General features: G+C 36.5%; 1 protein-coding gene across 2 annotated transcripts in view; it reads right to left on the bottom strand.

Annotated features, from left to right (window-relative positions):
• Grip (Glutamate receptor interacting protein) overlaps window positions 1-22,390 on the bottom strand; it is a 47,955-nt gene extending 25,565 nt beyond the window's left edge. Inside the window, exons 1-6 of one of the 2 annotated variants that reach the window (XM_071589356.1) lie at window positions 22,092-22,390; window positions 10,869-10,970; window positions 7,386-7,548; window positions 4,821-4,974; window positions 3,280-3,503; window positions 325-548 (exon numbers count right to left, since the gene is read on the bottom strand). In XM_071589356.1, coding sequence (XP_071445457.1) covers window positions 325-548; window positions 3,280-3,503; window positions 4,821-4,974; window positions 7,386-7,548; window positions 10,869-10,970; window positions 22,092-22,167 — 943 coding nt within the window. In that variant the 5' untranslated portion in view covers window positions 22,168-22,390. The remainder of the gene's footprint in view (window positions 1-324; window positions 549-3,279; window positions 3,504-4,820; window positions 4,975-7,385; window positions 7,549-10,868; window positions 10,971-22,091) is intronic. The other variant, XM_071589355.1, reaches the window with a different exon arrangement.
• Window positions 22,391-25,040: the final 2,650 nt, after the last annotated feature.

Raw genomic sequence — 25,040 nt, 5'->3', positions numbered from 1 at the left:
TTCCTCTTGCCTGCCCCACATTACTTCTTCCTTCTTCATAACACCTCCCTGTCCATCTGATTTCATAAATAAGTTTCCCGTAAGACCCTTATCCCTCCAATCAACCCATTTAAAAGATACTAATATCACAGTATCAAGTATCATTAAGTATTCCGTCATATTTCTATTAACTTTGCCTGCTTTGCATGTTCGAACACCTTTTGAAAATACACACAAACAGCATACAAAGTCATCGATCAGGGTGGATTTAAAAAAACAGTAACTCAAGAGACCTTCATGGCTCGCTCGTGAGCATGTGAGACGAATGCAAAATGTGCAACTCACCACCTTGCTCCTTGCTCCGCTCACGGCTTCCAAAGTCACTGCAACGAGAGTTGTTGCTGGTGCATCGGCCCACGTCCATTTGAGAGAGTGGCAGGACTTCCATGTGCAGCACCCACGAGGACCTCGGGGAGCCTCCCGGCTGACCACCAGCATCGCTCCCTCCCCCTCTGCGCTGCACCTCACCTATCGACAGCAGCACATCCCCTGGATGAAGGGCACCACACCTGCCGTGCATCAATGCCTACTGTCACACACCCTCACCCTGGCAAAGTGTCTCATCTTCCACAACGGCTACCTCACAGTTACCTGAATTTTTGTTACTTGCATTTCAAAATAAACAAACTGCAATCCTGTGAGAGTTACACAAGTTTTAAGGCCCAGGGTGCCACACACGTTGGGTGAACTCCACCCATACCTCTTGATGGATCGTTTATAGTCACAATGAATGCCCTGCACACCATTTAATTTGTGCAGGACACACCAGTTTTAAATGTGAACAAGAGTGCCCTACATACCTGTATGCTGAACCACAATTGCAGCTAATCACGGTTGCACCTTCCGTAGGACTTCACATGGGGCTAGCTCTAGCATTCACTTTGAAAAATGTTTTGCATGAGAATAAGCAATTTAATTGTTGCCAGGGTATGGTGGCAATTTTTAGACCCTTCATCCATTTGATTCTTGCTGTCTAGATTATGGCGTAATTAGTTTCAATTTAAAAATATCTAGCAGCACGTCTGCAGTGTCAAATGACATTATACATTTAAAATGCTAATCTATAATTATATTGACATCGACACTCATCTATCATTTCAATATACACTATTGCGATTGCCTTAATTTATTTCAAATGCCCCGCAAATATGACAGATCATTTTATTATGGTAGAAGGCCTTGTTGGATCCACATGAAAAGCTGTCAAAAAGTTTGAAAATTTGGAAAAACATTTAAAATGAGATATAGGTAGTTTTATTTGTCTCACACATGCCTGACAAATATGGTATAGCATCATCAGGTGACCTAATGATGTTATGCCATAACGAAACCTAGGTAGTAATAAAAGTGGTTTATGTGGAAAGGCGAAGTATTTTAAATTTAATTTCAGTAATGATAATGTATTGATCTTTCTTCATATGCCCTATGCACTCGCCATATGAATGTATTATGAATCACTGTGTCTACTGGGGAAATAAAAATAATTATCATTATAATAACAGATACATTCGCTGGGAAAAACCTCATTTATAGGACCCTCTAATGTTATCAAAATACACTTATATGGTGCACACTAGTCACGCTGATACTGTGCACAACCATCCATCCAATCTATTACTCTAGAAAGTAGAAAACCAGTGTGGAGCACAGCTTTCTGACATGTGGTCGACTATGATGTGAGTTAGCTTTTCTAAGGACAAATCCTATTTATATCCTAGCATCCCATACTGTACTTACATAATAAAAATATTTAGAATGCATTTCCAAATGATTTTAATGTGAAATCAGCCACAGACACAGGTAAACCTTCAAGATAATTTCTCAATATTTAGATTTTTAGGAATCTCCAAAACTATCCTAATGAATCAAAGCACATTTTTTCAGAAATTATACCAAAGTAAATATAATAATATTGTTCAAATATTGGATATAGCAACATATGTACACGGTCACTCATGTGGGTTGGACCGATGGAGAGAAATAACTTCATCAGTAAAACTGGTATTCGTAACTTAAGTAGTTAAATGAACATGAGAAAACCTTTCATAGACTGAAACGTAGCTTTCTTAGAGAGGAACCTATGTTCAGTGCACACAGACGAGAGAACGAGTGGGAGAGGTTAAGAGTTGCAGTGAAGGGAGGCTTAGGACACCAATGGGTGGGTATAAACTTCTTGAAAGTTATTTGAATGTCCGAAAATTGAATGAGTGTTCTAATTTCACTCATTATTGACAATCTCAGCAGTTTTGGGCATGCCTTTGTGAAGTCGGATGTCCTCATGTCAATATATTATGCAAATATCTACTCCAGTATAGTATATAGTATCCTTTTCTGGGGTTCTTCTCCGCTTGCAGACACAATATTTAAAATTCAAAAGCGAGCCGTACGGCTAATTGTCAAAGCAGAGCATAATGCTCCTTGTCGTCCATTATTCCATAAATTGAACATTCTACCTTTGCCATGTATTTATATCTATGTATTACTGGTGTACACCTTTGTAAACCTTTCAATGTATGACACAAATTGTGGTATTCACCACTATGGGACCAGGTCTAAAAATGATCTGCACCGAACTTACGTAAGAACTAGAACCACCGCACTAGGCCCTAAATCTATGGGTCTCCTTATGTTTAATAAGCTAAATGAGGACCTGAAATCCAGCACAAACATTTGTCTATTTAAAAGGAAATTGAGAGCTTTTCTTCAAAGGAATTTGTTCTATTCTATTAGGAATTTCATGGAACATGAAACTTAGAATAGGCATATGTATTTACATTGTGTATTATTGTATATATTGACGTGTCCTATACTATGTGTACAATTTTTTGTATGATGCAGTCTCTGGACAAATAAAAATTATTATTATTATTATTATAAGTCGATATGTTAAAAGACAGTGAAAATTTTGAAGAGCTGAGGGCTTCTTTTTTTCAAATTCAAATGTGACCAGTTCACAAAGTCATGTAATCAATAGGAATTAGAATGGGATTGAGCTTCCAGGAGAAGTAATTTTATCCTTCTCTTCCAATGTATACAAATTTGCTCCACAAAGCTTCCAGATGATAATTCCTCAACATCTTAAGAAACTGTGCCCAGAGTTGAATATAAAACTGTGGAAAATCACAGAGAATACCATAGTCTATGATGATTGCTCTCCATCTCCATGCACTGCACATGAATGCAGCACTACCTCTGTGGCACGAGCCAAATGTGGTCCATCAGCTGGTGCGGCACACATACCTTTCGGCGATGCTTGCGGGTCGCACAGCCTCGACGAGGGCTGCTGGGCGCGATTGCGTGCCGCCATCCTCGGGCAGCATGGCAAGGGACAACCCCAGCTCCTCCCCAGGGTGCTCCATCTGCAACTCCACGAGGAAGGGCCCACGCGTCTCCACCAGCCCCTCACGCACCACAACATCGTACTCAATCACCAGCAAGGTGCAGCACTCTTCTGAACAGCACGGCTGCAGTGGTGCACGCACGAGAAGAGGAAATCAGCAAATTAATCAAGATGCACCTGCACACCATTAACGTGAATACCCGCGCAATACGGCTTTGGCATGAATGCCACTCATTGCCCACCATCAACGCCAATCGATGAGATTCTCAGCCTGCTCCCTCTTTGGAGATCACCAGCCATTTGCCCCTCGCCAGACAACCAGCCATGGCTCATTTCCCTCATATCAGGCATAATGTATTCGAGCAGGTGGAATCCATACATCCCCAATGCACATGGTTCATACATTTACCATTGTATTAGTACACTCATACTCCATCGCATGACGTTATCAGCAGACCTTGGAAGCTCATGCAATTGCATGTTGGAGTCATATATTAAATAAGACATTGTAATTACCCATTTGAAGTAAAAATATGCCATAAAAGCCATATATTATGCTGCATAATCAAGCATATTTTTTGTCTCTACATCGCATAGTATTTTTTTAACATTTACGATCGTAAAGCTGAAGTATTTAAAAATCCCATTACGGTATACCCTTGTTTATCAAGGGATGTTTTTATCATGAAAAAAATGACAGTTAGCAAGATCAATTACAATAAATAATTGCAGTTATTACTGGATCACTGCAGCTAAGGGGAAAGAGGGCCAGCGAGGGGTGGCATTAGTATTAAAAAAAGGTAGAAAAGATCAAGGTTAACATGGAGCAGGGGAATGATAGAATATTACTGGTAGAGATAAAAGCTGAGCAAACAAACTTCACCATTACTCAGGTTCACATGCCAACAAGGCACCAAATGAAGGAAGAAGCAGGCAGGGCATAAGATCAAATAAAGGAAATAATAGCGAGTGTCTCTCCCATTAGACTGAAAGAGCTTGTGTTCCGATGACCACTAGAGCTCGAACGGTGTGAACAATGATAATTGTACATGGTAGGGTCACCGTTGCCAGAGAGGTTGAAGAATAGGAGTCAAACCAAAGATCCAGCATCTGTTCCTCAGTGAGGAAGCTGCAAAGGCATGTGGCCCCAGCAGATTGGCCATTTGAGTGATGGCATCAAATTAAAAACACTATTGAGGAAGGCAACAGTGCAGAATTCTCTGCATCCATCTAACCTTTATGGTACCACAATTAAAAAGGGCTTAAGAAATCTTCAATGTGCTCAATTCTGTTCTTAATATGGTCAAACAAACCCTTCTGATAATCACTAAACTCCTTGTTCACCAGGTATTCAATACAGTATTAAAAAATATAAATGGAAATCATTCGCTCCTCACTTATTTATCCACTAAAGGGATAGCATTGGTAAAATGACACTCACCGTGCTCCCTCCACTGCATTCTGGGTCATCCCGCTCCCAGGAGATGCAGTGATTGTGGCGCAGCAGTAGGGCCTGGGCTTCCACCAGCGTGGCGTGCTCCGTTGAATGTCCATCCACGGCAAGAAGGCGGTCACCTGGGCGGATGGAGCCCTCCCTGTGTGCAAGCAGTGTGTGCCAAGAAAGCAACCAGAGGAGATATGATCAAAATTACATCAGAGGAAGGAGTTGGAAAGGTTTGATATGCAATTCCAATCCAATAGAGCCAATGTTACTCACTTAAATGGATTTCCAAGAAATGAAAAAAAATATGGGTTGCATCTATAGTCAAGTGGGTGGATCTTCCTTCTAGTAACTACGGGACAAAGCTAATGGGGCAAAGGATTTGCTATTAATAGTACATTGAGCTAAACAACCGATGTCAAATGAACATGAACTATTTTATGCTAAACAACGACATGCATGATTATAACACTAGAGGTATTAAAGAAATGCATTACAAATGTGTAAGAGCCAAAGCTTTACAAGATGGACCCTAGGAAATGGGCATAATATTGTATAATAAATTACGTCAATCATTGAAATAAATTGAAAGTAATGGTAGCTTTAAAGTAAACCTTAGAGAATACCAGCTAAATGAGATGTTTCATTCTGTGAAATAATACTTAAATACTCGGCAGTATAACCTTTTTGTGAACTATTACTATCAGGTAAACCTGCACTTCTGTGTAGTATGATGTAATTTTTACATGTTGCTGTGCAGTGTGTGTTTTTTCTACATATCTCTATGTGCTTTGTGACTTTTTTGACTGGGTACTTATGGATCTTTCTAATGGCGTCCTTATCCTCTGGTGAGAATAAAGTATTATTATCATTACTAATTTCCAATTTTATAACTGATTAGGCTTATGGAATGTGTAAAAATCACAATCATGCTACTACTCCCTGTTATATCCCCTTACGTCTTATCTTCCAATGATGAAGAACATAGCGCCAAAGATAGAAAATACAAATGTGACAAGTTAATCTCAAAGATTAATTTGAAATAGAGTCACATGCTTTTACTATTTCACATAAAATCTGATTTCTGTGTCAAACACCAGCTTTTCATCAAAGCTGCCAGACAGAAAACATGATTGTTTTAAATTGTCTACAAATAAAAGCTACTATGTGATTTTATCACATGGTGGGCTGCTTGTCATGCCAATTGTATTTGCAGAATTTCAATTATGAAGATATTTTGTCGATGATTCGGAAAATGCCAAAGTTTGAGAGGAAGTCTTAGAGATCAAATATTTGTAATATAATCGGCTGGAAAATGTAAAGACAGTGTGGTTTTTTCGTATCATTTTTCATCCTTAGGCAAATTTCACTTTTCATTTTTTTTGCCAACAAATAGTACACAAATACCAATAGAATGAAAAAAATAGGCATGAGACTTCAAATAACTTCATAGTCTAGTCTTTAAAATATGCTAGCAGTGTCATATCACTGAAATGCAACTAAAAAAAATTCCTAACGGGCAAATGGGCACCAAATCACACATAAGTTTATCAGTTGTACGTTTGTACATTATATTACCATGGAAGTGCTTTGAAATTAAGGTGAAGATTAAAAAACTATGTTAAACAATCATTGTTCTGATCACAGCTTTGAGATCATTTCATTTATTTATAATTCAAGACATGTCTGAGGATTTAAAAAGTTTCAGTCATTCAAATGTATTGTTCAGTAAAATTCATTCATATGAATGTATTGGGAATGAGATATATTTCTCCAAATGTATTTTAAATTGCTCTCAACAGATGAAGAAAGCCAATGTTGCAGCTTCAACTGCCCTTTGAAAGTGTCCAGAAAGGACCAAAACTTTTACTAATGATCAATCATAAGTTTCACAATATGATGTAGAAATAAATGCTGAATTTTCCGAGGGGAATATTTATGATTGCCCCAATCTCAGCATAAAACAGTCTCATCCCTATCAGTGACAATCTGGACCTTCATGCATGAAATTTCTTAACAATCTATTAAAATTTTCCTTCCATTTCTCATGTTGAGGAGAGGAGAAGAAATTCCCTTGCCACTGATTGGCCTGCCAATGTGAGATCAATGCACTTCGTTCCCCATATTCTTTTCAAATGCCAGGTATGCAATTTTTTCTTTGAAAAAGCACATCTGTGGAAACCAAATGAACCTACATTCATCATGGAAATTTATGAGGCAAGATTACTTTTCGTAGACATTATTGCTCTTGTTGACAAACTTATAAAAGCAACACACTCATTCCTTACAGACTGCAGTTAAGCTAAAAGCATACGGTTAATGTGAGCCAAAAACATTTCAAAATCCATCATAATTTTTAAAATGGTGGGATATTAACGTTGACTTTCATGTGAGCTGACAGAAACTAGAAATACATTTTAGTGCCAAGAGCTATGAATTATAGTTGAATTAAAGAAGCATTTCACCAAAATAAAAAAGAAAAACTATCATGCAGTTGTTACTAAACAAACTCCTGGTTCCCCAAGGGAAGAAGTGACAGAGATAAGTAGTCACGAGCCAGCGTACATGTGCACAGGGCCACCAGGACGGATGTGGGAGATGATGAGGGGGCGCGAGAAGGTGGCATTGCTGGCACAGGCACCGCCACATAGAGTCAGCCCCAGGCTGCCGCCAGCATCCCTCTTCACTGCCACCTGGATCAACCGCTTGCTTATCTGAATGCCAGCATCTGCAGTGGAGAGTGGAGGCATTACCACATAAAGGATAAACTGAATCCCTGAGGCAGGTCTTCCATCAAACTTATAAAGACGATTTTGATCTCCACAACCAGATCATTCATTTTCAATAAAAGAACCAATGAAGGTTGTTCCAAAAATAACAAAGCCCAAATCTTTTCTCCCAAAATACAATAATGAGTTACAGTAAATAATATGTGCAAGGGATGATATAGAGGTTTACTGTAAAGGCCTACTAAACTAGTAAGACACATTTTGTGGATTTTCAGTTTTCCCTTTCGTGATCGCATATAAGCAATGCTAGTTTTCAAAATATTCTATGATATTATACACAAAATATACTATAATAGCTGTAAAAACTAGTTAAATTATTAGTTATAATTAACCTAAATAGTTATATAAGCATATAAAATACATATTCATTTGCACATAGAAATTTTGAATTTGTACCAATAACTGTGATTTTTGGTGTATTTTTTTATTATTTCACCATTGGAGGGCACTCTTAGCTTCAGCGGTTGGAATGCTGAGCCACTCAGGCCTCTGGACACTCTTAGCCCAACCCAAGCTATGTGATTTTCCTGGCACCAGGCCTTTTTGGGAAACCACAGGTGGCAGAGGTAAGACAATGGCTGGCTCCCCTTATCACCTGCCAATGCATGAATTTCACATGCCATTGGACTTGAGATTGAGATAACTCTACCCTCACTTATCAAATAAACCTTGAGGTAAATTACGGCGGGTTTCACAAATCGTTTTTTTCCATTTAAGTTAACATGGATCAATTTTACACTGAGATTTTTTATTTGAGTTTCATAAACTTTTGACTTAAGGTATGTTTGGTCTATCTATTAAAAGTTAGGAAATGGAAGATCACTAAAAATTACCAAGCAGGTTGTACTAATGTTACGTCGGTAGGTGCTGTTTACTTCATTTAATGGTGAATATAAGGTTTTTTATGTCATTCTTTGTTCTTCTTATTACAGTTCTTACATAACTAAATGGGAATATGCACTGCTACACTGATACCCAATTAAAAGTTTTATTTATTTAATGCTAACTAATGGGTTTTTCCCTTAATATAGGAAATGAAATTAATATACTATATAGGTACAATATATTGCACGAACTTCCTCTTGCTGGCCCTATACTATTTCCTTACTTAAGCAGGGAAGAGAAATCTTCCCTGCATCCCTAACATGTGCCTTTTATTATAATCTAACACCCCACTATATCTCAACATTTCTTCAACCCATTTTATCTGTCTTCTTTCGACTTCACAAAACAACTTCCTCCATCCTCCCACCATATTTAAAACTTTGCTCTTAATTTCCTCTCTTTCCAAACTTATTTCCTCATTTCTTCTGCTTATCCACATCTCAAAAACTTAAAACTATGCTCATCCTCTGGCCTCAAATACCAAATTTAGGACATACACAGCACTATGCTCCAAAATAAAGTCATGTTACAGTCACAAAGTAAGATATTGTCAGTATAAAGGGGCAAGGGGCTGACAAGAACTGCAAAAACATTATGATGCAACCTTTAAAAAATATTGTAAAAAAAACTGCACAACCTTTGAATGTAGATAAAAATTCATGAATCTTCATTTGTGTTTTTGTACATAATATTCATAAATATGGTGCATAGGAGTTGGGCTCAATTAAAGTACTTATATACTCCCCAAGAACAATAATTATAATGCATCATTAGTCAAAGTGACTTACACTTGAAATGAAAAGCATAGTATAGGAAAAAATCTTTAAAATACATAATAATATAATATACTTTATCACTGTAGATAAATGGTACAAACATATTAAATTTTGTCAAGATAAATAGCCAAGCAATATAAACAGAAATTCTAAAATGTGATGAAAACTGCCATAAAAAATCATCAATTGAACAAAGTGGCGTAGCAAGTAATCAAATAACCCCACTCTTGAAATTTGGGATAGAGTCACATTTTAACTGAGTTGGCAGCCAGTTATATAAACAAATGTTCACATTCTGAAATTGGTTGTATGTTGAGGATAGCCTGTAATAATTAGTATTCAAGTTTTATCCTAGCATTGTCTTCATTCATCCATGCGATCCATGGATAGGGATATCCATCAGAGCAGCACTGAAATATTAACACATTGCAAAATAGGACAATGAGCTGCAAGCAATGAGCAACAGTGCATTTAAAAAACAATTCAATGTACTTCTCAACGTGAAACCTAATGCAGGAGGAGGCAAATATTGTTTGACTCCCATAATGTTCCATTATTTGTGTATATGCAATGGTTCCAAGTATTTTTGTAATAGCAGGAATAATGGTAGTTGGCCCATAGCTGTTGGTAACAGTGATATCGCCTTTTTTTAGACACTAAGATTACCTTTGAGAAAATAAATGCAGCCAGGAAGTTTCTTAAATGAAAGCAAAAATATTTTTACAATGGAAAGGAGTTTGCTTTGGGAGGGGATGTTTCCATTGGAAATGACTGTTTGAAAATATAATTAAAAATATATTAGTGCATCAAAGAATACTAAATAGTTAAGACTAACTGTCCTTGTGAGAAAGCATACTAGTTTAGTCCACACCACCCAGTAAATATCTGAAATCTTCAATTCCATGAGAGGTAATTAATCTGATGTGCACTGATGAGTTTGGTGTCTTATGTGAACTGCTGTTTTTTTGGTCTAAAACTGAACAAGTATGGCCGGATGATCTGAAATAAGTGTGTCAATGCTAGTAAACTAGTAATAAGTTTTAGTTTTAAGTCCCTCAAAATTTTTAATTACACTGTCAATGCATAAAATATTTCCAGTAGGTTCCATACTTACACAAAAAAGGTTAAAGAAGGGATAGTCCCCAAATACACTTTGACCAGTACAACATATCAATAATGAGATCTACACCAATTGCAATATTAGCATTATACTGCAGTCAATAAGTCAGAACCTTGTCAAAATGATCAAGAAACTTATCAGGGTCACCATTCAGTGCCTGGTAAGTGAAGAATACTATCAAATTATGCTCACTTCACAGCCATCACTTCAAAATGCAGTTCAACTCAACACCTTTATGGGTTGATATGATTTGCAACCTTTATTGGCAAATAAATTAATAGAATCACAATTTAAATGAAGATGAGCAATTTTCTGTTTAGTTTTGAGAAAAGTCATATTTTGTACGTTTTAAATCCCCCAACCCGCATTGGGCTGGGGTTGCATTGAGGACAAGCAAGCTTGGATAGCATGGCGAGAGCAAAGGGTGCATCCATTTTGAAGGCGCTCTCCACTCATAGTCGGCTGTTGCTGGGCTCACCTTCCGCCGCATTCCCATGGCAACCACATCCTCCCTCTGCCTCCTCTTCCTCTGGTGCATCATCTTCTGCTGAGATTGATTTCTTCTGTGGGCAAAGGACCCCTATTCATGATGGTAAGGAAATGAAAACGATTTCAACATGGCATTAACACAAATGAAATATTCAAATTTCCCATTACATATATCTGCATGTTATTGCGGTAATATGCACTATTTAACATTCGATAAACAATACAGAGAAATACTTTCAGATGAATCAGGAAAATGTTTGGGTCAGGAATTAAATAAGGTTGCTCAAGGTAAGTAACAATGCCAGTTGGATAATTTCCATGCCATTTGTCTGCATTTGGATGGCAAGAAATAATGAGCTCTATGGCCTCTCAGTTAAATAAGAAGGGGGAAAAATCTCCAATGGCCTTTTTTGTCCCCCCTTCTCACTCATTTGGATGGTTGGAACTCTGAGAGATACTCCTTACTATACCTTCTGATCTAAGTTTACAAAAATAGGAATTCAGCATTAATTCGTCAGTTACAGTTTATTTCATATTTATAATGCAAGTTTTATACAGTATTCAGTCAGTGTTTATGTATCTGTAGTGAGGAGGAGCCAGTCATTGTTACGGTGGGAAGGGGATTTAGTTTATAGATTTGTTAATATATTCATTGGGGAGTTCATAAAATATGTTAGGTTTGCTGATGATCAAGCCTTAGCTTGCAAGTTAGCCAAATTTGCAAATATTGCTGAACTCATTACAAAGTCAGTGAGATAGGTATGAGATGAGATTAAATGTAAACAAAACAATGGTCCCGTGGTTTTTGAGGAACACAAATGCTTGGAAAAGGTGAAGTGTACAGTAAGGAAAACAAATAAAAGAGCTAGGAATGGTGGGGTGGAGAGGGGATTGCTTGGAGAAATCAAAAGGAGTCAGGAAAGATTGCTGCAAAGCACATTGATTGGCAATGGGATGTTGAAGACTGAGATAGAGGAGAGAATGCTAGGCTAGCAAGAAAGGGGTGGAAATAGATAGGAATGTTAGACAGGATGAAAGAAATATGTGGAGATGAAGATGGGGCTTGTTGCAGAGTGCGATGTTAGGTGAGACAAGATTTATGAGGTAGTTGTGTCCATCCAAAACCTACCTTAACTGGTAGATATATGCCTGATTAAAACACTAAGAAAGGACACTAACTGTTGTAGTGTCCTTAGGTTGTGCTCTACCAGTGGAGAGCACAATCGAAATAAATAAATATAAATATATAAAGATATATAAATATAAATATATATATATATATATATATATATATATATATATATATATATATATATATATATATATATATATATATATATATATATATATATGAGGAACCGAGCAGGGCTGCCCCAGCCACCCTAAAGCCCAGATATGCCACCGCTTGACTTCTTTTTGTCCCCAATAATATAAAGGAGCTTGAAAGGCACCCAATTCGGAATGCTTGATATCATTAAATAGGCCATGATGAGGTTCCTGTCAAGAGTAATATGATCACCGAATACGTTTTTGCCCAGAATTATTCTGCTCATTTTTAGGAAGGACCATAAACAAATATTATCCAGGGTTGCAGTTTGTTTGTGCCTTAGAAAGCAAAAATGTGTTGCTGCATCATACACTCTTGCAAAGTACATTTCTATGCTTGCATGTGCTTTAGAGTTTGAATGGCAGAGGGAATTCTTGCAAGAGTTTGGACAAGAAAGCAATACTGGAGCAATGTATTTCTATACCCTGATAGAAGTATGTACATAAATGTAAATATATTTACATCAGGAAATTGATGCTAAGTGGAGATGTTGTTTTTGAGTAGGTAAAATAAAATGAAAAAAATTGCAGACCTTACAAAACCATTCCTTTAGTCAAGGATCAAAGAACTTACAACTGGTTGGACATTCATTAAGAGTATTCAAGTTTTGTAGAAATGCTTTCTCTATAAATGAATATTTAGTGTTATTTGGTGTGCAATTTTTAGTTGTGTGGTGAATATAGAATTTGGCTGATAGAGAATTGAATTTTTTGGTGATTGCTTAATTATATATTACTTTTCAAGGACACTATTGGTAGTTTTATAATTTAATATACTTACTAATAAATTATGTTAGTAGCTTTGCTGCCAATTACATATTTTTAATGTATGTGTGCTGCACCCTGTGGTAATGTCAATAAATATGATGTCTGTCCAATAAATAAGCAAACAGAGGCCATAAAAACTTTATTTAGCAAAATTTAGTCTACAACAATTTAGTCCCCTTCCTCAAAGTACTCTCCATTTGTAGGCTATGCACTTATTCCAAATCCTTCTTTTCCACTGCTTAAAGCACCCTTGGAAGCCCTCGACAGCAGTTAGGCTTTTCATTTTTCTCGTCGTTTCTTGCTTTATTGTGTCTTCCACATCTTCCCAGTGATGTCCCCTCATCACATTTTTGGAACAGGAAAAAGTCGCAGGGGGCGAGGTCTGGCGAACAAGGAGGATGATCAAGGATCAAGGTGATTGCATTTTTTGTTAGAAACTGGCGAACAATCAATGCTGAATGTGCAGGTGCATTGTCATGGTGAAGGAGCCATCCATCATGTTCGGTTTAAATAGTAGTGTGCACTGTTGATTTTCCTACATTCAGTCCATCAGCTATCACTTGGGCAGTTTTTTGACGATCGGTAAGGACAAGGGACCGCACACAATCAATGTTGTCCTCAACACAGGGGGTTTAAGATCGTCCCGGCCTTGCATCATCAATTGTGGCATCTTGACGGCCATCTTTAAAATGCTTAATCCACTTAAAAACAGATGTTTTCTACAGAGAATTATCACTGTAAATAGCTGCCAACATTTCAGTAATTTCTTGATAACTTTCACCACATTTAACCAAAAACTTTGTCAATTTATTGCTCAGTAATTTTGCCAAATTCCACTTTCGACAAACAGTAACAAAAAAGGACCACAGAAACTAACCTAACTGGCACCCTACGCACAGCTCGACGATCCGCTAAGCACAGACGGCTCTCATTGGGTCTCAGGCAACTAACGCTGCTAAAGTGGGTGGGGCGGGGCTATGATTCGCCTCATGGCCCCCAGATTGCACCAGTTTGCGCATTTATTGCTCAGACCACGTATAGTAGTTGGGTTGCTTTGGCCACTGGAAATGGATGCACTTTTGCATTGGCATGTCCATGGACATGAGTGTTCTCATCAACAAAAAATTGGGAAGGAACAACGAATCCTTTCAAATACTGTTTGAATTAACATAAAATATGCTCGGACTCAGTCAAGCAGGTCGGGTAAAAACAATACCCTGCATGAATTTTTGATTCATCCAGAAGACATTACAATAAAAATACAGCAAGACAGCTAAAAATGTTAATATTTTACGATATTAATTTAGGTTGAAGATCCAATAAATTAGGGGATTAGGTACACTTGGTAGTAAACATATGAATGACTCCCATTATGACAAGTAGCAATTGATTTTATTGAATGCCAGCCATATATTAACTAGCAACATCTTTTAACAATTTTAATCTTTTTATCAAATATGTAAATTATATTTTAATCTTTTAGAACTTACGGTCGTTTATTTTTTATTTCAATTAGTATTATTATGGCAATTAGTGGTAGATGGAGAGTCTGGATAGGCAGAGATAGAAAGAGAAGTAAGGCAGGCGTGTTCATTATCACCTGTGCTGTTCAACATTCATGAGGAGGAAATGATTGAAGAGGCATGGGAAGAACTTGAGGTAGAAATGAAAGTCAGTGGGGATTGATAAACTCAGTTAGGTTTGCAGATGACCAAGATCTAATTTGCCAGTTAGCAAAGGGATACAAGCATTGCCAAGTGAATTGGAAATTCATCATGATAGAGATTGGATGAGAATGAATATTAATTAAACAACAGTTATGCTATTTTCCAGAAGGAGGAAGACTAATGTCAACATTAAAATAGGAGGGTTAAAATTAGAGCAGGTGGGACAGTTTATGTATCTTGGAAGTGTTTTGGACCAAAATGGTCAAAGTAGTAGGGACGTAAGGAGAAGAATTGCGCTAGGCAAAGAGGCTTTCACAAGGAGGGAAATGACGACAGGGACTTTGAGTGACGATGCTAAGAAATTCGTCAAAAGTTTGACATAGATCTTGGTTTTGTATGGCACACAACATGGTCACTGAAGCAAGATAATAGGCGTATATTGGAGGCTTTTTGAATGTGGGTGAGGAGAAGGATGGAAAAAGTGAAATGGATAGAAAAGATAACCAATGAGAAGATGCCAAGTAAGGTGGGGCAGGAGAAGGGATTGCTGGGATAAATCCTAAGGGAACAGGAAATATGGATGCAAAGCACTCTGATTGGAATGTTGAACACTGCGATAGAGGGGAGAATCTTAGGCAAACAAGGAAGGGGGAGGAATAAGATAGATATGTTGAACGGTTTGGGGGAAGAAAGTATGCAGAATTGAAGAAGGTCTTATGATAGTGCAGGATGTTGGGTAATGATTTATTATAGAAACAAGGGAATTGTCGTTGTACCATGTAGCAGCTTGTGTCCACCAAAAAAACCTACCTTAACTGGTACATCACCAATAATAATAATTTGGTAATGCTACCATCTTCTACCAAGCAATACTGCACATACCTTTGTCTCTATTCCTAGATGACCTCTCTCTCTACAAGACTTAATGCAAATATAAACCATACACAGAGTAATCAACCTGAAGGTCGGTTTGGTAGGTGATGGTAGAGTTCACCCAGTACTAAGCTCAACGGCATGCGAAATTCACACATCAGGGTATGGGGGCCAGTTCCTTTCCTTGTGCCAGTTATGGTTTCCCAGAAAGATCTGGTACCCAAAAAATTACATAGCTTGGGTGGAGGTGCAGGTGCTCAGGGTGGCTTGCCTGGGAATCGAACCCGGGCCCTCCAGTCAGCAGTCCAACGCTCTACCCCCTGGACCTATTACTGCGACCCCTACTGCAAATATTCTCTATATTTTACCTGGTGTATTATTCATACTGTTTATAAAAATGCAAAACTATAACCTATTGGTCCATTGTACACAGTGTGAAAAATTAACCTGCAGGTACTGTACTTGGAACAAAAAAAAATCAAATTACATCATTGAAAGATTAATACAAATAAAATTTAAAAATCAAGTTTAAATCTTTGCTTGAGCTGAGCTGCTGTGGATCTTTTCTTGATGAGAAGCATTCAGGAGATTGATTGAATAGTTTGGTATATATATTCTCCATGCATGTGCATCTCACAATATAAACGCACAGTATTTCTGAATGGTAGTTATATTTAACCCAAGTAAATTGCTCCATTGCCTCGACACTGGCAAGAGCTTTGTCCAGTTGCAAAAAGAATCTGTTCAACAGTTTGCAATGAATTTCTTTCCTGGATCGTCTTCTTTCACTTCTTCCCATCTTGCTTTTTCTTTTGCCAGCCTCTGTGTTACCAATTCCATCAACCCTTCATCTGACAGCTCCATTTCCTATTATATACCAGATTAGGTAACTTATTTTCTATATAATTTTATGGTAATAGCTGCAACTAAAATATAAAAACAATTCAGCTTATAAGAAAATAGCATTGGTTATACTGATGCATCAGCATAAAAAATAACTCCAATTCATTCTTGTGATCAAAGAGTACAGGAAAAATTAGAGGACAACCACATCTTCACAATAGTCAGATGTATTTTTTTAAATTGCCACAGTCCTGACTAGATGACAATGTCATATGAATGGCATACCATATTACAAAGTACTTGCATACCCAACTGAGAGTGACAGATGAACAAGGAGCAGCAAATGTTATGGCAATGGAGGAGGGAAGATAAACTTCACACCTGCCCTCTTAGACCCTGCTATGCAGTTAGATCTTTGAACATGGTACTGTAAAAATAACATGTTTTTTCATTTTAAGCCTGGAATGGAACTCAGGACTTTTGAATGATCAGTATACAGTTTAGAATGAGCGAGCAAGTGTAGGTTTGGTTTCCAAAATCTTTAATCAAAGATGTAAATGGTCATTAAATTTTTAAATTGACTCTAGTCCTCTACCAGCTTCCATTTATAGATGTAGTGAACATCACTTGAAAAAATATTGGCAGTTTTCAATAGTAGTAACTTATATTTCCTAGTAAATAAAGGCATCAGCAAAAATATATTATTTTTTCACAATTAAATAAAATGATTCATAATTAAGTGTGAGATCCTATTATGTTTCCCTGAGGGATTTGTGGAATCACTTGAACACCAATGGAACTGAAGTCATTAAATACTACCCACCCTTTGTTTCAGATGGATAAAACAAAGCTTTACTACAAAGATGCTTGAAAAATATCTTACCATTTATTCTGTATTCTTGTAGCATAAATGATCAGAAATTGTATCTATCAGTATTGTATTATCAGAAATCTTGAAATGTTTTCATCATATCTTAGATGACCATTTAATACAACCCACCAGGCTACTGGAAGATTCCTCTTAAAATAGCATGAGATAGTATACAATAGTACTAACATCTCAGGCACAAAAGATCCAGTTGGGGCCAAGTGCAATTTTTGCAAAAACTATTTTGAACATCACCTTTGTTTCAGCAGTCTGATCCTTCAAATTGGGTTTCTATTATCATAGAGAACATAATATATCTAGGGACCTAAGCCAAATGGCTCTGTATCGAGTTATTGACGAATTAGAGTTCTCTTTTGTAGGAGTTCCACAAGTCTTTTATAGAGGCGAATGCGTAATAATTTTGAATGAGTAATTATTAAAATTAGAATAAATGGCATTTCCTTTGTGGTTTGCTCAAAATGTGAATTGGATTGCATTTAAGGATTGGTTCCATCTATGGCTCCAGCCCAACTTTATATGCAGAGGGCGCAAATGTAATCCACAAAACTCCTTCCATCAGTAGTAGACTTGATGATGAACAGCAGGACAGCAATTACTTACTTGCTACCAATACAACTTCTCAAATCTCAATGCTCATTTACTTGGCATACGAAAATGAAAGACAGGTGAACTTTGAAGTTGACTTTGGAGAGCAACTTAAATTCAATGGTTAACTGCAATAAAAGTGTCACCTATACTGATGATATGAGCATCATTAATTCCTATTTTTCTTTGAATAACTTATTGGATTCTGGTGAACTTGGGATGAAGGCTAAAAGGTACAAGTCGAAGGAAATGTACAAGGAGTTCATCATTTTAGTGAAAGTTCCAAATCTGAGGATAACATGGTAGGTATGTGATTCACAATTAATATTCTGAGATAACAAAACCCAGACCCATACATCTGGTCAATGTTTCTTCTCGATAATAGATCACCAATATCCCACACCATAGCACAATATGCCATATCAACTGTTAACCATTTTCATCTGATTGATCACTGTAATTTGTCACTAGTAAATTTCACCAGTGCGTCCACAACAGAGAAGTTTAGTAACAATTTGGTTTTTAGGCTTAAGACAGAATGTTTCCCTTATGACGATAAAACCTCTTACTCCCAAAAGCTCACAATCTAATAAGTTAACTCCCAACCCACTAAACATTATACCAATGGCAATGACGGCTATCAAAGGTACACTTGCTTTGTTTAAAATTCATATAGAACCAATCATCCATTAGTGCTGTGAGATTAGGTAAAATTAAACTTCAGAGATTAAGCAGGTCAAGGTTAATACGGGGACTTATGCATTAACTGAATAGTTGGAGTGTGCCATGAAATAATGTGATGACAGAATCTAATGCAACTTGATTGGAAGACCTACCAAGAGAAGTAGCAGTGCCAACAACTTAATAACATACAATTTCAAAGAAGTAGGAGCACAAGAGAATGGAAAAAATAATACTGACAGAAAGAAAAATCAAATGCTCATCCGGTAGTCATTGTAGGGAAGGGAGATCATTGTTGGGAGAAATTTAAAGAAGGCATAAAAAGTGGATGGAAGGGAGACTGATATGCACAGGGAGAGTGACAAATGTGATTGAGAGGGGGATTGCAAGAAGAGGGAGAAAAAGACTGGGCATTTCCGATGGCATGAAGGGAGGGAGGTCCAAATCTATAATCATAGTTTGAAGACTGATTCATTGTGATGGAAATAGTTTTGCCTTCTTTTTCATTTGCGTTGACGTGGCAAATATTGCCCTCCTAATCGCAATTGATCTTCAGCCACCTAAGCACCTGTTTCCCCACTCGTGGGTTAAGGATTATTAGCACTACTTTGCCATGTGTCACCCTCAATTTATTGGTGCAAATGACCTCAACCATCTACTGTCTATCCTTATAATGCCTAGGACTAACCTTCTGCAAAGCATGCCTCAAAATTTTGTTTTATTCCTTTTTGGGACTATTATTAACTTCAAGTCTTCTGGGCCTTCCCCCCAAAAGAAAAAAAAACTCTGCCTTCCATTTTCCTAGATCTTTCAGTTTAATTCTGCGAGGACATTACCTAATCTATTACCTTGCTCATCTTCATTTCCTACATCATTCTTGTATGCCACCAATTATTATTTCTGGTCCCTCATCAACGCCATCCAAATTGCATTTCCAATCTTTTGTCAAGCTGTTTTGACCTTGGGGCTTGGAGATCTTATACATTTTCTCCCCAGCTTTTATAAATTTATCTTGGTTCCAGCAATAAATTTTCTGGCTTTTACACCTTTAATAGATATCCACCTCTTTAACCTAAGGAATTATTTCATCTCCTTAGAGAACATGCCATTTAATGGACATAAACATAATTAAAACACCCAAAACAAAGGGAAAGTTCAAAGATTGGATAACATGCTAATTACTAGTCGGAAAGGAGTGCATAATTGTCCCTCAGTGATCTACAACAAGCTTCCAGCATTTTAAAAATCCTTTCCCTCATTGCCAGTCTTATAAAGTGATTCAGGACTTCTCTCCGGGGAAAAAACTTTAATAAATTAAAAGGATACATGAATTGATTAGATGAATGTTATATATTAACAAACTAAATTATATTATTTCTTTGTGTTTCGTGTCTGCATGCTAATATTGACTTGCTTTGTCAAAATTTTGACAAAATAGAAGCCATCATGATAATATTATAGCACTCTACATCTCCTTTGCCCTAATTAAGACTGAAATGAAAACATCACCCCAACTTACAGCATATTTTCATTCGGAAGCTCCTGAGGCAGTTACTGGGTCATAATTAAATCACTTACCTTTAAAAACGTAATTAATAACTTTAGATTTCCATAGCAAAAAGTCAAGCCTTTTAAACGTTTGCATTTTCAACTAAAACATGTCAATTTCCATCCACATATTGACAGCTGTCTCACATGAGAGGTATCGAATATAAAAATTAATTTCTACTGTTTTACAGTGTTCTTCATAGTCTCTCAACATATTTACTCCTCATGGTTGATTCTGGTGCATAGGTGATACCACATCCATAGATGAATAAACTATTTCTTTAATCCTCAACTTGGAAGTGTTATATGGAGCCAATGGAGGTCATAGATTTGAATACAACAAAACAGTAAAACAATAGGGTTAGCAAAACGAAAACACACGATAGGTAAAAAGTTATTTAGGATATCCATTACTTTCCTCAACTTCATCTTATACACTACATGAAATTAAAATTCACTATAGTACAGAATGCTCATAGGCACCAATTCACAAGCAGCTCACCTCCCTAAACACAAAAGCAAATCATATCTTCTAAATCTGTATTAACATTATTTTTCATGGCAAGCTGAAACTATTCCTTTGTGATAGAGAACTAAAAACTGGCAGAGTAAAACATAAATAGTTATTTAAATTCTTTCTTGAATGCGGTGCTACTTCACGACCATACCATTCTGAATGTTTAATATGAAAGAAATACAAAAATGAATAAATGCCAGAGTTAACTGCATTACCTTTTATTTATATTTCAGAATGTAGGTTTCTCAATAATATGGTATTCTAGGTACAATTTAAATTTTTTAAAGCATACCATAGTTCTCGTATATCGATAGCATGCAAGTTAATAATAAACAATTAAAACCATCACTGAAGTTAGAATTAGTGAGTAAGTGACAGCTTCACAAGATTTAATTAGAAAAATCCAAACATCAGAGTCACCCGTTGCATTTAAACGTTTCAAGTAAAACTTTACTTGCAATAAAAATCATGGTACGCTACAATTTTGAAATGTTAGAATGTGGAGATAAAAAAATTCAGGAAGGGAAATATTAATTGAAATAAATGGCTTCTATGATGATATACCAACAAACATATATCTTCGTGATGCCCACTTACGTGGTCAAACTTCAATCACAAGCCCAAACATAAATTCGAATTGTCTCCAGGCAATTCTTGTATTCTAATTGCAGATGCAGAAAACACGAAGATCTCATTAATCAAATTCTGCACGCTATGATGAATTCGGTGCTAGCCTATCCCCACGTTGGCAGGATTACCGAAAAATATCACCCATGAACTAATACGGCTAAGAGGGGAAAATATACTCTGGAGATCATTTGCGGAGGTTGTGCCATGGCACCGTTGAAATTTCACTGCTCCATTTAACTTTACTTATCCAAATTTGTTCTACACAGGCATTACCATTGATCAAAATGTATTCAAGTGTATAATCATTATTATGCGCGACAGTTAGGTTATGCTGGTGGACAAGTATAAATTGGATAGTTCACTAAGTTCACTATCAATTAAAATATACTCAGCTAAATTGAATCGTGAAAATTCGTGACTTGGACTTTGCGACAATGATATTGTTGACGGAATTAATGTGTTGGTACTGAAAATTCATTCCCGCAGATTATCAAGAGCAATGGAATTGCTTAGGGGTAAGCAAAATTAATACTTTTGACAGGGATTCGTGTCGCTCCGCTACTCAGGAAATGAATCTTCCTCGGGTTCGACCGAAATGTCCATGGTTGGATACTTACAACAATATTGAGTTAGTCGAGCATCTATGGTAGACCTAATGTGCATTGCACTAAATTTTATCTGTTTCATGAAATAATAATGCTAACAACATTTACGAATAAAATACATTTCTTATTTCAGCACCGTTTACATATTAGGTATAGTAATTAGTGAAATGCCCAAAGCTTGGTATTATGCGCATCAAAGAGTTAGTTTATTTAAGTTAGTTCATTCCAAGACAAATTAGTAAAAGATGACACAATGAAAAAATGCAGAACAAGAACCTACGAGAAATATTACGGGCGTGGCACAGTTGTTCCCCTTTTGCCATTGGAGAGGAATGAAGACCGAGTGCAGCAAACATTATACTTCAAGCGGAAAGAATAATCACTTTACAGTACGTAAACTACTATGGAGTTAGCTTATCATCGTCCTTCGATAGATCAGAAAACTAACGCCCTGTCAACCTAATCACATATTTTATTTCCAGTCAACATGAACTTCTTAGGTTCTAATTTCGGTGTTCCCCACCCATGGAACTTCCTCAGCCCAGCCAACCCTAGGAAACAGCCTACCCTATCAAAGATGTCAACACAACGCCTACTAATTTACCCTAATGTTTGCGCATGCGCAAGGCGGCAGAGTTGAATCAGAAAAATGCACGAGTTAATTAAATGGCACGTTGCAAAACGTAATAGCATCAACTGTAAACATTTTTTATTTATAAATTTCATGAAATATGTAGTTTCTCCTGTGTTTACTATTTTGGGGCATATTCTTTTCCAAATGTTCATCAGTGACACCGGTATCACTATTTTATGCGCAAATGCGTCAATAGAATGATACCCTTAATAATTGTTGATATTTAATCGGTAAAATAATGATATACAGCTAAATAAAAACCTTTTAATTCCTATTAACCTCATTTTTTTATCTGGGAAATCCTAGATATAATACAATATTTTACAGGCCGTCACATATTCTGGAAAGTTCATCCTAACCTCGTTACTCTCATTCGTAAATCTTCCCCTCCCAGAAGAAGTGAATTCTGACCCCCTCGAGATATCCCAGGGGGTTCCAATTTTTAAGAACTAAGGTGACAGATATTACGTAATAAACAAATATCCATTATACCTTTAGTTTAAAAAAATACATGGTTATGCATTTAGTAAGTCTCATTGATTATCTTAATGACATAAGTAGTCTGTGATGACGTGACTATGGATCATATTATATTACTTTAAATTATGAGTACTTCGCGATAATCATTCATCCATTGGCAGCAAATCTTGTAGGCATGTTGGTTTTATGCTTAAAAATGAAAACTGGAAAGATGTTCTCTGCTAAACTTTTTGGGGTTAAAATTTATGCATTCCTGAATAGATATCAATATCCATTGGCAACCACATTTCAAAAGAAAGGTTCATTACACTAAATCAGGAAACGAGCAGTGAAATTCCATAAATAGTTCAGTTGAGCATTTTAAAATAAGAGTTATACAACTAGGATTAGGAGCCATAAATGTATCAACATTAGACATAAAACCCTGTGAAACATTTTTTCATAATCACTCCTAAAAAATATTTCACTTTGCTGTTGCCTCATCCCTCTCCAACGGATTTTTTTCATAACTAAAAGAGAAATTTCTCTAACTTGTACATAAATGCTTTTTGAATCTTTGGATGGAATTTTTTTTGCCATCCTATGGTTAAATTTTACATCACTAAAATAATTATTCACTCAATTTAAAAAAAATGAAAAAGTATAAAGAATAAACCAATACTGTAGCAATAAGCTTGCCGGCCTAATGACTTAATTGAATAGTTTTCTGCATATTCTTTTCATGTCTCTTGAATATTTCCTTGGTCAGTAAATAATTCCTGACTAATCAAAAATTGTTTGCCCAGATTCCCCTTCTTACTTACTTCCTGACAAAGTTTTAACCTCCCTGATAACACACCAATTTCACCATGCTTCTGAAGACTTTCCATATCCTTGCAGTACATCTTCCAACATACTTCTTTTGATCTTTTTTCATGCCTATGTTAATAAATGAACTCTTTATATTTCCATCTACCTAACTCTGTATTTTTACATTCTTCCATTTCCTTTTGTCATTGATTTACACATGCATTTTTTATGTGCTCCATAGTTTGTTGTCCTTTTCCTATAGTCTTGTTTACAGCTCTCAATACCTCTGTTTTGAAATTTTTCATCTATTATACCCATCTCCCTTCCACTCATTCATAATTTTCACTAGAGCCTGCCGTTATTTATTTTTAAACATTATTCACAAACAGCAGTAGCACCAATTTATAGTGAAAAATATAGCAAAGAGCATGAAAGGGGAAAAAATAAATAACTGCAAAACAATAAATGACGAGAACCAAACATGGACAGGGGAACGATTTAATTTGTTGACAGGCAGGATGAAGCTTGGGTGGTGAATTGTTACATAATAAATAAAAAGGATTGACAGTGTGAGGGAGTGAACTTATAATGGGGAAAGGTGAAATAAAGGTGAGTGCTTAGTGAGAGATATCCTATGAATAGGAAGATAGAGTAGGGAGTGGGTGCGGGTGGATCGAGTAGGTATCCTGAAGTTGAAGAGAAAGAGAGCAGTTAAGGGCAATCAATAGTTGAGTTTAGGGTGTTGTGGAGGAGTTTTAATGTGTGGAGGATTCAGCTCTAGAGGTAACCCTATTGCTGAGTGCCCATGTACAACAAGGAACCTGTCAACTTCGTAAATTTTGGGTTCCCTTACATTTTTGATTTTTTCCAGCAGCTCCAATTTTGTCTCAACTGCAGAGTATATAATTCCCCTGGTGTCCATCCAGGCTTCCATTTCGTCCTTTTTTGTGCTGCTGCACAGTCTGAGATTTATCTGTACGTTGTGGCACGAAGCATTATCCATTACCACAACTGAATTTGAAGGGATATTCACCTGGAATTGGTTTTGGAGCCACTTGGAGAAATTTTCTCGGTTGATGTCACCAAGGTAGTCCCCTGCCTTTAAACCAGATTTGATTGTTAGAAGAGCTCCAAGGACGAAACCCATTTCTCCTCCTTGAAGAAAAAAATGCTACATTTTAAAAATATCATTGCAAATACTTATTTCTAGGTGGAATTTATATATATATATATATATATATATATATATATATATATATATATATATATATATATATATATATATATATATATATATATATATATATATATATATATATAATCATA

Source organism: Hetaerina americana, unplaced genomic scaffold, assembly GCF_022747635.1.
Source record: "Hetaerina americana unplaced genomic scaffold, ioHetAmer1.1.p SCAF_37, whole genome shotgun sequence".
Lineage (NCBI taxonomy): Eukaryota > Metazoa > Arthropoda > Insecta > Odonata > Calopterygidae > Hetaerina > Hetaerina americana.
Note: the sequence above shows the minus strand (reverse complement) of the source record. Positions and strands in the feature narration are given on the sequence as shown.